This window comes from Pteronotus mesoamericanus, unplaced genomic scaffold (assembly GCF_021234165.1).
Source record: "Pteronotus mesoamericanus isolate MK-2021 breed Mesoamerican mustached bat unplaced genomic scaffold, CSHL_Meso_final scaffold_54, whole genome shotgun sequence".
Classification (NCBI taxonomy): Eukaryota; Metazoa; Chordata; class Mammalia; order Chiroptera; family Mormoopidae; genus Pteronotus; species Pteronotus mesoamericanus.
Genome location: NW_026555321.1, coordinates 34,469,998 through 34,487,693, shown reverse-complemented (window position 1 = coordinate 34,487,693; position 17,696 = coordinate 34,469,998). Strand labels below are relative to the sequence as shown.

The window sequence follows — 17,696 nt, the reverse complement described above, 5'->3', positions numbered from 1 at the left end:
CTGCAGGCAGATCCTTGCAGCAGCCAAAAGAGCTGACCAAGTGGGCCATTTTCTTTGGGTGGGCTCAGACAGCTGGGGATCCAAAGTAAACCCACTATACCAGCATGAAGATATTGCAGAAGGAGCCATCACCATTCAGCCAAAGCGAGCAACCGTAGAAGGTAGGGGTTTTGTCAGTTTATGATATGCTAAGAAAGTGGTTGGTGCTATGTAGGGTGTTTAAAGGATGTGTCTCTTTAAGGATTTGACATTTTTACAATTTATGCTCTCCTTTAATTTGAAAAGAAAAATTAGTTCTAAAAGAAGACACTGCAAATAAAAGGAACTCCTCCGCTGGTACCCTGCTTTGTGTTTCTTTTCTGATGGAGCAGGTCTCCAAATATTCCCTAAAACATGCTTTGCACATTGAAAACAACTATCCTCACACTCAAAAAGAGATCAAATATTTTAATTTCTTTTTATTCTGTCTCCACTCTGATCTAATTAATTATTCTCCCCAGAAGGCTGCACAGAATTGTGAAGGCCTTTTAAAACAAACTAGGTGTGGCTCTGCCACTGTTGCTTTTCTATGTTATCTGGAGAGATAAAGATCCCACAAGTCCTCCATGCATTCACTGGGAAACTGAATTAATTTCATTTCCTAAAACATGTCTGGAGAAGATTGCATATCTTACACCCCAGACCAATACATTTACAGATGGGTACAAGGATATAAGATGTTTTATCTCTAGTCTTTTTTATTAAAAAAAGACAAACAAACAAACAAACAAACAAAAAAACTCTTGAATATCTATAGTATGCCTTCTTCTTTGCTAAGCTGGTAAAACAAGATGAGGACAAAAATGCTTACTGACAAAGCTTACAGGCCTGAATAAAGGTGTCAGAATATAGTCATGACTACGTAACATGTGCAACACCCTAGCACAAGGCGAAATAGATGCCCCAAGAAACAAAGGAGATTCTGTGGAAGTTTCTCTAAAGTGGTGATGTTGTGGTTGGGGGAAGACTTCTGAGAAGAAGTGAAACATAAAGGGATGACTTAGAACACATAAGGAAATTCAGGAGAAGAAGCCCCAACAAAAACTTCCAACCCAGGAGATAAGAACAGAGGAGTGAAGAAGCAGGGCATATCAGGTGAATACAAATAATTCATTCTGCAGTATAGTCTTGCAATGATAGTGATCCTAAAATTCTTCCAGTTCCCTAAAAAATTTTCCCTTTAAGGGAATTGGGAAAACTCTTCCCTTTCCTAGAATACCACGTGATACACTATTTGGCTGATTGATTCCTTTCTATCCTTAGGGTGTCAGCTTAAACATTAATTTTCTTTGTAACGCATCTATGACCATTCCAGCCAGCCAAGTCTGAAATAGGAGGCTTTCTATTGCTTCTATAGTATTCTACATATTCCCTACACTTATAGTGCCTCTATACTTGTTTGTCTCTGGAAATGTACCTGTTATGCACCATGGTACCCTCAGCACCTAGATCTTGGCCTAGATATGGCAGATTTTTAAGTGGTTGGATGTCCATGTGAATGGAGGAATCACAGACCACATTAAAACCTGGCACAAAACCTGGCCAAGAAGTTGTCCAGAGTTGTATAGTGAAGAATCTTGGAAGCTACATTATGAAATTTGTACTTTATTCTGAAAGCCTGAACAGCATCTGTGGATATAAGTGGAATGTGATCAAAGTGGGGTTATAAGGCTCACTCAGGTGACATTGAGTGGGAATGACATATAAGAATTTGGTGAGACTCTAAGGGAAACAATAGATTAAAGTGTCTCTACTGAGGTCCTCTATACCTAAGCTATAGATGCCACGTAGACACAAAGGCCTGTACTCCATGCTTACTAGGCCCTGTTTTAAGATATTTTAGGAAGTTAGTATCTCAAAAGTTTGATAAATTCCTGAATAAAATACTTTTCTATATATCCTTAGAGATACACAAAGTTACTAAATCAGATACAAAACCACATCCTGAATCTTCAAAAAGAAGTGTGGTCCCAAACATTAAAATAGGAGAGAAATGTTATTATCTATAAAAATATTATTGGAATGTGTTGAAGGAGCAAATCTTCATACAAAACTTTCCACTCCTACCCAATTAAAATAATTACAACTCTCATTTGGCTTTTTAGAAGTGCTATGACTTCTATCGAGCCATATTTTCTTCTGTATTACTACAAAGTACAGCCAAGATTCGTTTACTAACTTAGAAGATGGAACATTAAAGATTGTGCCCATGGCTTTACAGTGTCATACTCCTAAGGAAGTGAAAAAAGAAATGTATCAGTTGCACCAAGTTTTCTGAACAAAGCTATGAAATATTTCAAATGAAAATATAAGTAGAATATATTGTATATATGCAAATGAGCTCTTTTTTCCTGCCTATTTTTTTCCTTCTTTCTTCCTTTTTTTGGCAGATGTTTCACACTGAATTCTAATGTTGGAACATCACCCAAATACTCATAATATTGACACACCCCTTTCTTTGTTATATAATGCTATATCTTTGTATGTAAATAGGAAAAAGACAACCAATAATAAACGTTTTTTGTTTAGATCCATATTTTGAAGATGTTCTGAAAACATTTGAGTTTTTGTTTCTTTTTTCTGTATCCACATGAATAGTTAACAATAAGTTATCATAGGCCAAAGTGCTAGCAACTACATTGCCTCTGTGAGAGTAGTGTCACCTTCTTTTATCTTCTATCTGTATTTATTTTTCATTTACAGGATAAAGGGCCTTCATGTTTGCTATCCAAGGGTATCATTATTCCCTTTTCAATTTGAGTGTGAAAGGAATTGTGCCCAGAGAGTTCGGCCATGGCCCCTCAGGCTGCCTGCTGCTCACAGGAGATCTCAGAATGTCTCCAGAACTTGGCAGCACTGTTTCAGCTCCCGAGCCAAAACAATTCTGTAATTTTTAGTGTCCCTGAATGGTTTAATGAGCCAGGAGATCACTGGCATGTTCCTCTCTTCTGCTGCCCCATTAACTAGGACTCTGTCATCCTCTTCAGCCTCCAACAAGCCCACAGAGCAAAAAATGCCCAAGTCGCTTTCAACTCTGTCCACAAAGTGCTTGGCTTCTTTGAAAGTAGGCTGTCCTCGGCATTCTCTAATTACAGCCAGTGAGGATCATGGGCTGGCATCTTTTCATCTGTGCCATAATCACTAACATTAAGGAGCTAGTGTAATGAAGGATGGATTTTCAGAGCTAACTATAATGGCTCTGATGATTAGTAGATGATTTTCAAATGGGTCTGTGGAACAGCTTGGTTTCTGAACTAATTCCATGATATATGTTGGAAAAGACAAAAAGTGTTCTGGATCAGTCATACAAAGGTTGGTTATTTCATGCTTTTTTTACTCAAGTTTGATATGAATTCTTCCTTTACTTTTCCTAAAACCAGCAAGATCAAAGCTATGAAGAACAGAACCAAAATATCTCTGCCTCCTATTCAGATATGTCCTACTTTAGCCTTCCTTGATTACCTGGAATGTTCAATGCTTCACAGTGTTTTGTTAGGTGAATGGGAGAAAAACACCAAGAAAGCACGTATTGTTTTGAATCACAATGCTAATTCTAAGCAACGCATGTGCCTTTGAGACCTATAGCATTGTTCCATAAGAATGTGATCGAAAGAGTTCAAATTCAGTGTCAGGACAGTTTTTTTCATTAAGTCTTTCATTAATGCTTATAAGCTCTAGCAGGGTATTAGGCACAAATTTAAACACTGAGATATGTAGCAGGTGACAATCTAGACCAGGTTGCTGCTCTCATTAAGTTGCAGTCTGAATGTAGAGGTGGCAGGTGATAAAAAATATAAATAGGAAAATAGCACATTAGGATAATTACTCTAAAGTACATCCCCTTAAAGACCAGCTTGTAAGTTGCAGAGATGCACAGGAAGAAGAGGGAACCTGGGTCAAAGGCAGGTCAAAGTAAAGACAGAGAGGATGTAGACACAGATCACTAGCTCAAGCCCCTGCAGGCTGTTCTAGATTCCCAGCACATGTTCCTATCAGATTCTTACATTGCCTAAACCTACAAAGGTTTCCTATTTCCCTATTTCTTATTGATCTGGAAAATAATTTTTTTTCTTCAAGATAGATAAAATCACTAGTCTTTTCAAAAGACTTTGTGCTTTTCCCAGAGTTAGTCTACTCTGCTAAATCAAACTCATTGCTTCCACAGTCCAGACTCTGCCACATGCCCCCTCTACAGTAAACGCCAGTCATAATCACATTTGCACAGAGCACTTACAACTAGATTCTGAATCTTGAGGGCAGTGCCTACAGCCTGTGGGATCCCTGAGATTTTCCATCTTCATTCCCACACCTTTGGCATTTATTAGAGGACCTAGCACATAGTAGGTTTTTAAAAAGCTAAAATTATCTTTTCTGTCTATCTGCATTTATCTATAGTACATGAATATGCAAAGGACTGCATATTTGTATGAATCTGAAGTTTTCTCAGGATGGGGAAATAGTCATCTAAAGTGGTTTATCTGTTTCACTTTTTTCCCTTCATTTATTCAATTCATCCTTTGATCATAAAAACAAGTTAGACTTAGACTTTACTAAGTCTTCACAAAACCATGTTGATTATTATGTTGGCTGTTTGTAAGAATTTGATACAGTAGTTAATGATTTGTTTCAATCTTGCTCAAATGGAGGAAGTTAAACCATCATCCTGAAGTCCCAGAGTAGTAGTGTTTAAAAGTACACACTGCTGTCACCCAGTTACAGACCTCAGGATATCTTAGGCCGTTTTTTCTCTGTTCTCATCTTGGTTGCTTAATCACCCAGTCCATATTGCTACTTCCACTGATCTTCAATATCATCTGGATTCACTTCTACAGACTGAAGTTAAAGAGGGAGGAAACCATTAACTCAACATCGCTTTAATACCAATTATTTTACTTCAGTAGCTTCAGTTTTGGGGTTTTTTTTTTTTTCCTGTTTTGGTGTTTCATTTATTTTATTTTATTTTTATAAAATTAATTATTTTTTAAAAAATACACTTGTCTCTGCCTACCCCCCACCACTTTCCCCTTCTCCCTCCCTCAGTCTTTACCCACTTTGTCTTTGTCCATGAGTCCTTGCTATATGTTCCTTGACTTGCCCCTTCCCTTCCTTTTTATTTCATTTTTTGTTCTAAGACATTTAATAGAAAGATGCACTTAACTGGCCAATTCAAGATCTCACCAGAAATTTCAAATATGGGTTTATGCACTTTTTCTTTTCCTTCCCTTGGAAGTACATCTTGCCTTCTTTGTTCATCTTGACTTTCTTTTCAATTTTGGAGGCACTTCCTGTACTAGACTGGCACAATGGCTCAATTAGATGATTTGACATCCTTCTGAATCCCCAGGAATTAGAAAATGCAGATAAGGCTGCATGTGTTTGTCTTAGGCATTCCAGCGGGAACTTTCTTTCCAGGCTGTACTGTGTCTATGAGTATAATGAATTGAGGAAGAGAGGGCAAGAAGATCAGAAGCAGAAGAATATCTGTGTGAAGAATTATAGCATCTTATGTTTAATCTTGTGATATTAAACTTGAGTTTATTGGCCTTGAACAAGAGGTAAGAAAGGTAAACAGAGAAATATGCAACCTAGATATATCTAAGGAGATCTGAGAGCAATTAACTTGGAATTGCTTTGTATGTATACAGTCCAAGATTTGGAGTCATGCTTTCTCTTGTCTAATGGGAAGGATTCTGTCTTTGCTATTTTAGCTAATTTCACTTAACTGGCCACAAATACACACACACACACACACACACACACACACGTATATATACACATATACACACACATACACATGTATATATGCATATGTATTTATTCAATTACAGTCTTCTCCATTTTCCTGTCACTACTTTCCACCGTCCCCCACACCCCACCCTCAATCCTATCCCCCTTTGGCTTTGTCCATGAGTCCTTTATACATGTTCCTTGGTGACCCTTCCCTCTTTTTCCCCCATTATCACCCTCCCCCTCATAGTAACCAGCGAAGATGTAAACCAACAAGAAAATATCTGTTCTTTTTACAAGATGTACTGTCTGATGCCCAGTATACTGAACACTCACAGCTAACAGCCTGATCTCTAGTATGTCCCACCAAGATCTAGCAATTTTTAATCCTAATCTATTTATTCTAATAATACGTAGGTATTACCATAATTATTTAATGTAATTACAATTTAGTGAAAATCAATGACATTTTAATAAAACCAATGAAATGAGAGGAGAGAGAAAGATAGAGATATTCTATTTCAAAGAAAACTTTGGAAATATTTAATAAATGTTAGCGGCTATTATTTGTGGACAACAGTAAATTTAAAGGGAAATCATAAACACTATAAAAACACTGCACTTAGGTTACTATGCAATTACCTTTAAGCTTTCATTTCACTTTAAATACCACAAAAGTGAATTTTATTATAGTTGATATTTTTCAATTTTGTAACAGAGAGGCCAATCATGAGGTGCATAGTCATAAATAATATCTTGATCTCACATTAGATGATTGACAAGGGACTCTGGGTATGTGTATTTTGAATTAAAATGTTTAATCTAATTGTGTATTTTTAATGATTCATTGCTAAGATAGAAGTTTTTGATTAACTGACTAGGTTTGGGTCCCACTGTATTAAATTATAAAGTTTCCAAAGTACTTTCATTTGGAGTTTCCTTTTTTGGACTTAATCTTCTCACCTGTAGTTGAAAGATTTCAACTATATTACCCCTAAGGTCCTTTCTAGGAGAAACATTCTAAGAGTGATTATCATTTCTGCCTACCACAGAGCTCATCTCATATCATACCCCTGGCCACTGTAAAGATTGTTTTGGAGCTAGTACATGACCCAAGGCAGACCGTGGTTTTGTTATCTAATTCCTAATGGTTTACTGACACTTTCAGGAAAGAGGCTTTCTTCCTTCCTTCCTCCCTCCCTTCCTTCCTTCCTTCCTTCCTTCCTTCCTTCCTTCCTTCCTTCCTTTCTTCTTTCTTTTCTCAGAGTTACTATATTGGAAGGGTATTAACTCCAATCTTGAGCCTACCTCATAGAAAGGCCTGTATGAAAACATCAAAGACCTGAGCACTGTAGAGAAAGGCACCAAATCCAAAGACATTCCTGGCATTCCGAAGCCCCCTGAACCTTAAATCTGGATTTGGACTTCTCATCTTTGTTAACTTGCGGACTCCTGTTATTTGTATCAGATCCTTCAGAATGGGTTTCTGTACCATGCATCTCAAAGGACTTAACAAACATAGCTGACTATTAGGACAGCCTTCTTTTAAGCAGTTTTTCTTCCTTTTATTTTTTCTGAGTTGCATCTTTTCCAACTGCTATTTACCTCACAAAGATTTCCTCTCTTCTTTTCCCTCCCTTCTTTATCTCTCTCCAGTAAAACCCCACCATTAGTCCCATCTACCCTGTGATGTGTTCCTTCCCTCATCACCTCAGCCTTTCCTCCTCTCACCCTCTCAGGTGTATAGCATCCATTCTGCTTGTGAAACATTTTCATGTACAATCACTTATTCTGTTTCTGTATTAGGGGAACACTAACTAGAATCTATGTTATGAATTTAAATGTACCTGGGAAATGCTAATGAATTGTCACATTACCCCCACCCCCAATAATGCTAATTGTTTGAACATTGAGCAGACCCTTAAGAGAGAACTTCTAGAGGAAGAATGGCAAAATAGGCCTGACCCAGTAGGAAAGTCTTAGTTGTTGGAAGGGAGACACAAGCCTTCTTCTTCCCTGGCCAAGAAACATTGAATTCACACACAAATTCCACAGGGAGTAGGCAGACTATTCTTAAATGTTATTTGGAAGGGAGGCACATTATTTCTTCTCTTATTTCATTGGCCAAGGCTAATCAAAGCACAACTTGTCTTAGAGGGTGCTTGTGTGTGGACATAAAGGAGAGCTGAATACTGGTGAATCCAACCCATGTCTACCTCAAACTCCAATTAACTAACCACTTTGTCAGCTATTAAGACACTTAACAGTCATACTTTGGAACTTGCTCACAGCACAACATATGACAAGCGTGCCATTCCCCACTAATTTGCCCCAGACCTCTAAACAGCTTTGAAACCATAAGCAGAGCCTTGGCAACAGTGCAAAGCAGGGGATTCCAGTCAGTAGAAGTCATGGTGCTTGGAAGAGCCCTGGTCATGCCACTATGCCCAGAAAAAGCCCAGAGAAATATATTAATACCTAGAAAATAGGAAGCTACTCAGTAGGCTTGCTCATGAGAATATGTGTGACACCCTTAAGTGTACATTCTGCATGAGCCACATGGAAAGTGTCTAGGGGGCTTGGCAAGACATATGTACTCCTGCAGGCTGTGAAGCTCGGGGAAATCCCAGTTACATCTTTGAGAATGCATACTGGCCACTTGGCTGACACTCTTGACTGTTCGCCCAGCAGCCATACTCTCCCCCTTGTTTTTGGCCACCAGAAGCATCTAATTGCTGTGAAGTTTTAAAATGTCAAATGCTCGCTTACCCAAACTTTCCTGCAGTTAGAGGATGAGCAGGTGTCTTAATCCTGACCATTGAGACTCATAAGGACATTTTCTGAAGGAGCTCCCTGGAAGTATTTTTTCCCTTAAAAATAAAAGAGATATTACTAGACTAATTATATAACTTATTGTCTAATTCAGGACTCTTTAGAAGAAAAAAGAGGGCAAAAACTGTGATTATCCAGGCAAAACAGGGTATGTGGTCACCCTTGCCGCAAGGAGGTAAACCCCCGCCTTCTTTTCCTATATTTGTCATGTTATCTTCTGAGGACAGGATACAGGGAGCTGTGGCAGTTATATTGACAATGTCAGAGAAAATGCTGACAACAGAGGAAAGCAGAAAATGAAGTTGGAAAAAGCCGGGGCCCATAACAGTTTGCTTAAATTGTGGAACCAATCCTTGAACCATCTGCCACAGGATTTCTTCTTATGTGAAGAAAATTGCTCCATATCTTTAAACCACTTTTAAGTTAGATATTTTGTTACATGCCAACTAAGATGTATTTAATGAGGCATCTGTCTTAGTCATGTCTGTGTACCCATCACTTGAATAATGCATGTAATATGATAAACTCTCAAAAAACCTCTGTTGGATAAATGGATTTTATAAAATGGTGCTCTTTTTAAGACTTTATTTTTTAGAGCTGTTTTAGGTTTACAATAAAATTAAGAGGGAGGCACAGAGATTTCCTGCATGCTCCCTGTTCTCACATATGCTGCACACATGCATAGCCTCCCTCATTATCAGCATCACTCACCAGAGTGTGAGTGTGCGTGTGTGTATGTATTTACAAATATAAACGTGCATTGATGTGTATTAAGCTCCCAAAGATCATTTAACTTAGGATTCACCTTTGGTGTTGTATAGGCTATAAGTTTGGACAAATGTATGTAAAATGGCATATATTCATCATTAAAAGGTCATAGATTACATTCACTGCCCTAAAAATCCTCAGTGTTCTGCCTATACTCATCTCTACCACTGCCCTCCTGCCACACAAACCTCCACCCCAGGCCAATAACCACAGCACTTTTTACTCTTTCCATAGCTTTATCTTTTCCAGAATGTCATGTTATTGGAATCATGCAGTATGTGGTCTTATCAGATTGTCTTCTTTCACTTAGTAATATGCATTTAAATTTCCTTCATGCCTGAGTGCATCACAGTTTACTAATTCATTTGCACTAAAGAACATCTTGGTTGCTTCCACGTTTTGGCAATTATGAATAGAGCTGCTATACATATCAGTGTAAAAGGTTTTAGTGGACATAAAGATTCGACTTCTTTGGGTAAATACCATGAGACACAAATACTTAGATCCTCTGGTAAGGCTATGTTTAGTTTTTTAAGAAACTCCCAAACTGTCTTCTGAAGTGGCTATACCATTTTATTTTCTCCAGCAGTGAATGAGAATTCCAGTTGTTCTGTGTACTCACCAAAATTTGGTGTTGTCAGGGTTCCAGATTTTGGCCATTCTTATAGTGATGGCTGTTTTTATCTTTGGCCCATTTTTTAAGTCAGATTGTTTTGATTTCTTATTGCTGATTTTTAATACTTCTATGAATATTTTTGATTATAGTTATTTATCAGATGTGTCTTTTGCAAATATTTTCTCCCAGTCTGTGCCTTGTTTTCTAATTCTCTTGATGTTTTCTTTTACAGATCAGAAGCTTTTAATTTTAACAAAGTCAAGTTTATGAAATGTTTATTTTATGGATGGTATCTTTGGTGTTGTATCTCAAAAGGCATCACTGTACCCAAGGTCATCTGAATCTTCTCCTATGTTATCTTCTAGGAGTTTTATAGCTTGTTTTTTACACTTAGGTTTATAATCTACTTGAGTTAATTTTTGTAAAGTATATAAGGTCTGTGTCTCGATTCAAAAATTTTTGCATGTAGATGTCCAGTTATTCCAGCATCATTTGTTGAAGAGACTGTCTTCACTCCATTGTGTTGCCCTTGCTTCTTTTTCAAAGATCAGTTAACTGTATTTATGGGGATCGGATTCTGGGTCCTCTATTCTGTTCTATTCATTTATTTTATTTTTTAGAAATATAAATTTATATTTTTATTTCTAAAATATTAGTGGCATATTTTAGAAATAAAAAATGTCTGTTATTTCTCAGATCTCACATTATATTGATTGCTATAGTTTTATAGTAATATTTTGGTGGTCATAGCTATTTTATTTTATTTTTCTTTTTGGCTGAATCCCTCAAACCTCCACACAGTACCTCAACATACCCCCACCTCAACAGCTGTCAGTCTGCTCTGTATCTATGAGTCTGTCTCTATTTTGCTTGTTAGTTCTTTTTGTTTTTAAATTCTACATCTGAGTAAAATCAGATGGTACTTGTCTTTCTCTGACTGGCTTATTTCACTTAGAATAATGTTCTGCAGGTCTACCCATGCTGTCACAAAGGGTATGATTTCCTTTTTTGTTGTAGTTGAGCAATATTCCATTGTGTAAACTCACCACATCTTTTTTATCCATTCATCTACTGATAGACAATTTAGCTGCCTTCAGATCTTGACTACTGTAAATAACACTACAATGAAAATAAAGTGCATATATTCTTTCAAATTAGGGTTTCAGGTTTCTTCTGATATATTCCCAGAAGTGGACTCACTGGATCATAAGATAGTTCCATTTTTTTTAACTTTTTATCTTATTTTAATTTATTTTTTCAAATACATTTGTCTCTGCCTACCCCCCACCACTTTTCCTTGCCCCCTCCCTCCATCCCTCCCTCAGTTCTTCCCCTTTGGTTTTGTCCATGAGTCCTTGCTATATGTTCCTTGACTTTCCCCTTCCCTTCCTTTTCCTCGCCCCCGCTCCCTCCTTCTCTCTTGTCTCTGTTGATTTCTTTTGCTTTCAGTGTTGCTGGTCTTATTTTCTTTGCATCTTTGTATTGTTGGTTAGGTTCCACTTATAGGTGACATCATATGGTATTTGTACTTTGCCCCTGGCTTATTTCGCTTAGCATAATGCTCTCTAGTTCCATCCATGCTGTCGTGAAGTTTAGTAGTTCTATTTTTCTTCCTGCTGCATAGTATTCCATTGTGTATATGTACCATAACTTTTATATCCAATCATCTACTGATGGGCATTTACGTTGCTTCCAACACTTGCCTAGTGTAAATTGTGCTGCTATGAAATTGGGGTACATAGGTTCTTTTGAATTGGCGTTTTGGTATTCTTAGGGTATAGTCCCAGCAGGGGAATCAGTGGATCAAAAGGCAGTTCCATTTTCAGCTTTTTGAGGAAATTCCACACTGCTTTCCACAATGGTTGCACCAGTCTGCATTCCCACCAACAGTGGACTAGGGTTCCCTTTTCTCCACAGCCTCGCCTGCACCTGTTGTTTGTTGATCTGTTTATGATGGCCATTCTGACCGGTGTGAGGTGGTATCTCATGGTGGTTTTGATCTGCATTTCTCTGATGGCTAGTGATGCTGAGCATCCTTTCAAATGCCTCTGGGCCCTCTGTATCTCCTCCTTGGAAAAGCATCTGCCCAGGTCCTTTGCCCATTTTTTGATTGGATCATTTGTCTTCTTGGAGTGGAGTCGAGTGAGTTCTTTATATATCTTGGAGATCAAACTTCTATCTGATGTATCATTAGCGAATATATTTTCCCATAAGGTTGGCTCCCTTTTCATTTTGCTGATGTTTTCTTTTGCCGTGCAGATGCTTCTTATTTTGATGAGGTCCCACTTGTTTACTCTTTCCTTTATGTCCCTTGCTTTAGGAGACATATCAGTGAAAAAATTGCTGCATGGGATATCTGAGAGTTTCCTGCCAATGTTCTCCTCAAGGACTTTGATGGTGTTGCGACTTATATTTAAGTCTTCTATCCATCTTGAGTTTATTTTTGTGTATGGTGTCAGCTGATGATCCAATTTCAATTTTTTGCATGTAGCCGTCCAGCTCTCCCAACACCATTTGTTGAAGGGGCTATTATTGCTCCATTTTATGCTACTGCCCCTTTTGTCAAATATTAGATGCCCATAGAGACCTGGGCTTATTTCTGGGCTTTCTATCTGTTCTACTGGTCTATGGGTCTGTTCTTGTGCCAGTACCAGCTTGTTTTGAGTATAGGGGCTTTTTAATAGACTTTGATGTCTGGTATTGTGATCCCTCCTACTTTGTGTTTCTTTCTCAAAATTGCTGAGGCTATTCAGGGTCATTTATGGTTCCATATAAATTTTTGAAATCTCTGTTCTATTTCTGTGAAATACGTCATTGGTATCTTAATAGGGATTGTGTTGAATCTATAAATTGCTTTGGGTAGTATGGACCTTTTGAGGATATTAATTCTTCCAATCCATGAGCATGGTATATGCTTCCATTTATTTGTGTCTTCCTTAATTTCTTTTTTCAATGTTGTATAGTTTTCTGCATACAGGTCTTTTGTGTCTTTGGTTAAATTTATGCCTAGGTACTTTATTTTTCTTCTTGCTATATCGAATGGTATTTTTTTTTATTGATTTCTTCTTCTTCTATTGCATTGCTGGTGTACAAAAATGCCTTTGATTTCTGAATGTTGACTTTGTATTCTGCTGTTTTGCCAAATTCACTTATTAGGTTGAGGAGTTTTTCGGTAGAGTCTGCAGGGTTCTCTATGTACACTATCATGTCATCTGCAAACAATGATAGCTTTACTTCCTCCTTACCTATTTGGATGCCTTTTATCTCTTTCTCTTGTCTGACCACTGTGGCTAGGACTTCCAATACGATGTTGAAAAGAAGCTGTGAGAGCGGACATCCTGGTCGTGTTCCCAATATTAGGGGGAAAGCTTTCAGTTTTTGCCCATTGAGTATGATATTGGCTGTAGGTTTTTCATATATAGCCTTTATTACATTGAGGAATGCCCCATGTATTCCCATTTTGCTGAGTGTTTTGATCATAAATGGGTGCTGTACATTATCGAATGCTTTTTCTGCATCTATTGAGATGATCATGTAGATTTTGTCTTTTCTTTTATTTATGTGATGTATCACGTTTACTGATTTGTGTATATTGAACCATCCCTGCAAGCCTGGGATGAATCCCACTTGATCGTGGTGGATAATCTTTTGAATGTATTGCTGGATGTGGTTTGCCAATATTTTGTTGAGGATTTTAGCATCTATGTTCATCAGCGAAATTGGCCTGTAGTGTTCTTTCTTTGTAGGGTCTTTATCTGGTTTTGGGATCAGGGTTATGCTGGCCTCATAGAAAGAGTCTGGGAGTCTTCTCTCCTCTTGAATTTTTTGGAATAGTCTGAGAAGGACAGGGGTTAGCTCTTCCTTAAATGTTTTGTAAAATTCTCCTGTGAAACCATCCGGCCCTGGGCTTTTGTGTGCTGGGAGCTTCTTGATTACTGCTTCAATTTCCCCAGCTGTTATCGGTCTGTTCAAGTTTTCTGTTTCTTCCACCTTCAGTGTTGGAAGGTTATACTTTTCTAAAAATTTGTCCATTTCATCAAGATTTTCAAATTTCTTGGCATAAAATTGTTCATAGTAGTTTCTGACAATCATTTGTATTTCTGCGGTATCAGTTGTTATTTCCTTCTCTCATTTCTGATATTATTAATTTGTGTCCTCTCCCTTTTATTCTTGATGAGTCTGCTTAAAGGCTTGTCGATTTTATTTATCTTTTCAAAGAACCAACTTCTGGATTGGTTGATCCTCTGAATTGTTCTTTTTGTCTCTATGTCATTCAGTTCTGCTCTAATCTTGACTATTTCCTTCCTTCTACTTGCTCTGGGATGTATTTGTTGTTGTTTCTCCAGTTCTTGAAGTTGTAGTGTTAGGTCTTTTATTTTAAATGTTTCTACGTTTTTTAGGTAAGCCTGTATTGCTATGAACTTCTCAGGACTGCCTTTGCTGTGTCCCATAGGTTTTGGACAGTTGTCTGCTCATTTTCATTTGTTTCCAGAAATTTTTTGATATATTCTATTATCTCATTATTGACCCATTCATTGTTTAATAGTCTACTGTTCAGTCTCCATGAGTTTGCAAGTTTTTGAAATTTCTTTTTGAGTTTGATTTCGAGTTTCAAGGCCTTGTGGTCTGAGAAAAAGTTTGGTATTATTTCAATTTTCCTGAATTTGCAGAGGTTTGCTTTGTGTCCTATCATGTGGTCTATCTTTGAAAAACTGCCATGAGCATTTGAAAAGAATGTGTATTTTTCTTCTTTGGGTTGTAAGGTTCTATATATGTCAGTTAAGTCTCTTTTATTCAGTGTGTCATTCAGCGCCACGATATGTTTATTAATGTTTTGTTTGGAAGATCTGTCCATTTTTGACAGTGGGGTGTTGAAATCGCCTACTATCAGTCGGTTGCTGTCTATATCTTTTTTGAAGTCATCCAACAATTTCCTTATAAACTCGGGGGCTCCTATACTGGAGCAAAAAGTTTAAAATGTTGATGTCTTCATGATAGATTCTTCCTTTAAGTATTATAAAGTGCCCCTCTAGGTCTCTTTTTATGGCCTTTGTTTTGAAATCTACTTTGTCTGACACAAGTATGGCAACCCCGGCCTTTTTCTCATGCCCATTTGCTTGGAATGTTTTTTTCCATCCCTTTACTTTCAATCTGTGTAGGTCTCTTGCTCTGAGGTGGGTCTCTTGTAGGCAGCATATGTGTGGGTCATGTTTTCTTATCCATTCAGCTACCCTGTGTCTTTTGATTGGGGCATTTAGTCCATTCACATTGAGAGATATTACTGATAGAAACTTACTCATCTTTTCTCTTTGTACCTGTGTTCCTCTCTCTCTCATTCTTTTCCTTCATCTGCTTAAACCAGTCCCCGTAGCATATCTTTGAGTGCTGGTTTGGTAGAGATGTATTCTTTTGGCCTTCTCTTGTCTGGGATACTCCGTATTTCCCCTTCTATTTTAATTGAGAGCCTAGCTGGGTAGAGCAGCCTTGGCTGTAGGCCCTTGCTTTTCATGGCTTGGAATATTTGTTGCCATTCCCTTCTGGCTTGTAGTGTTTCTGTTGAGAAGTCAGCTCCTAGGTGTATCGGGGCCCCCTTGTATGTTACTTTCTCCTTCTCCCTTGCTACCTTGAGGATTCTCTCTTTGTCTTTGACATTTGCCATTTTAATAATGATGTTTCTTGGAGTGGACTTCTTTGAGTCCCTCTTGAATGGGGTCTTGAATGGGGTCTTGAATGTGCCTCCTGGATCCATGAGAGCCTTTCTCTCCTCAAATTAGGGAAATTTTCCCTCATTACTTTTTCGAGGAGGTTCTCTATCCCTTGCCCCTCTTCTTCTCCTTCTGGTATCCCTATTATACGGATATTAATGCATTTCAGGTTGTCCTGCGTTTCCATAAATGCCTCCTCATTCTTTTTGAGCCTTTTTTCCATTTCTTGTTCTTTCTGGGAGCTTCTTTCTACCCTATCCTCCAACTTACTCATTCAATCCTCGGCTTCATCCAGCCTGCTTGGATTCCTTCTACTGTGTTCTTCAATTCAGAAATCGTATTCTTCATATCCTCTTGTGTCTTCTTGATAGTTTCTATGTCCTTTTCCAGGCTGATATAGTTTGCTGTAAAATCCTGATAGTTTCTCTGCAGTTTCTCATAGTTCTCTTTATGCTGGCTGACCTCATTGAGCTTCCTTAGAACCATTGTTTTGAATTCCATATTTGATAGTTCCCTTGCCTCTATTTCATTTAGCTCTCTCTGTGGGGCCTCCCCTTTTCCACTCATTTGGGGGGAACTTCTTTTTCTTCCCATTTTTGTGAGAGTCTGTTAAGGAATTTTGTCCTTTTCTTTCTGGGCCTGCCTCTGATGATGTCAGGTGTTGACCCTATAGGACCTTGGGTTGTTTGTTTGAGCCTTCCAGAAGTCTACTGTCTGTGTCTGACTCCTGCTTTGGACAGCTCTGTGACCCCTTCGTTCAGGGCTGGGCTATTTTTTGGGATCGCTGTGCACTCTCACGCTGACTCCTTGAGCATGCTCCCAGCGTGGCAGGATCCCCCGCCTGCCTGGGCTCGCATGTGCTTGCCCCAGACCAGGGGGCTTATTCGCGACCTCTCCTACTCATCTGGCTCCCCCTTGCCAGGGAGCTCCCAGGCACTGGTCAGTTTAGGGTCTTCTATTGTGTGTTTTCCCCGCTTTTCGCTCTTTGGGTGCATTTCTTGCCCTCACCAAATGGGGACTACGGAAATGGGAGGAAGTCAGCTCCAGGACTCTCTGATTAATCCTGTCTCTGGTCTCTCCTCCAGGGACTATCCGCAACTCTGTGTCCCCTTCGACCGGGGATCTACTAATTTTGTGGGCCACTCCGCAATCGCGGGCGGGCACGTCAGTTTATGCCTGATCTTGCCGCTCTGTGCACTCCCTCGCAGGCCATATTGGTGCCAATCTGTGGGAGGCCTTGTGGTGGTGCAAGCATTCACCAGCCCGCGGGTCCCACACAAGCTCGCCAACCCTCGCCGGTCACTCGGCACAAGTGTGCGCGCCTACACTGGGTGTTTTGGGGGTGTCTATGTGTGCTTTTCGGCTTTTGGCTCTTTGGGGGTGTGGCCTCTTCCCGCGCAATAGAGACTACGGCAAGGAAAAGGAGTCGGGACTCCCTGGTTCCTCCTCCCATTCTTTCCCCAACGCCTCCGTCTCCAGTCTCTCCTCAAGGCTCTCCCAGCCAGTCTGCACTCAGTCCCCACTCACATGCACAAGCTGTGTGTGTGCGGAGCGCACAAAAGGCAGGCTAATTGATTCCCTTATGCCTGAGCGAGATGGTAGCTGCAGAGTGGGAGGTGCGTTCTCAAGGGGCTCCACCAGCGTGTCAGTTCTCTTCACAAAGTTTTCCTCACCAGGGTTTTCCCAGGTACCAGCCCACCCTGCTGCCACCTCTACCCAGGGATCAAGGAGGGCGGCTGCCTCTGTAATTTTTGTGTTGGCCCTTTAAATGTCTCTTTGCATCCCCAGTCACCTGTCTCTGGCAGAGAGTGCCCCTAAGCTTTTCAGGGTTGTGTTTTGTCTGTATTTTCTTGGTTTTAGCTGCTGTAGTTTAGGGGTCCCTGTTTATGATTCAGACCCCGTTCTTCTCGGGGGAAGCTAACTGGCCGTTTCAATGTCCCTGTGATGCTAGTGCCCATGGGCACCCAGCCCACTCTCTCGAGCCTCCACAGCACTTCTCACCTGTTTGG

General features: G+C 39.3%; 1 protein-coding gene across 1 annotated transcript in view; it reads left to right on the top strand.

The window, feature by feature from the left end:
* Positions 1 to 17,696, top strand: part of GRM7 (glutamate metabotropic receptor 7) — an 858,034-nt gene that overhangs the window by 437,340 nt on the left and 402,998 nt on the right. Inside the window, exon 4 of the mRNA XM_054595612.1 lies at positions 7 to 161. Within this exon, the coding sequence (XP_054451587.1) occupies positions 7 to 161 (155 nt within the window). The remainder of the gene's footprint in view (positions 1 to 6; positions 162 to 17,696) is intronic.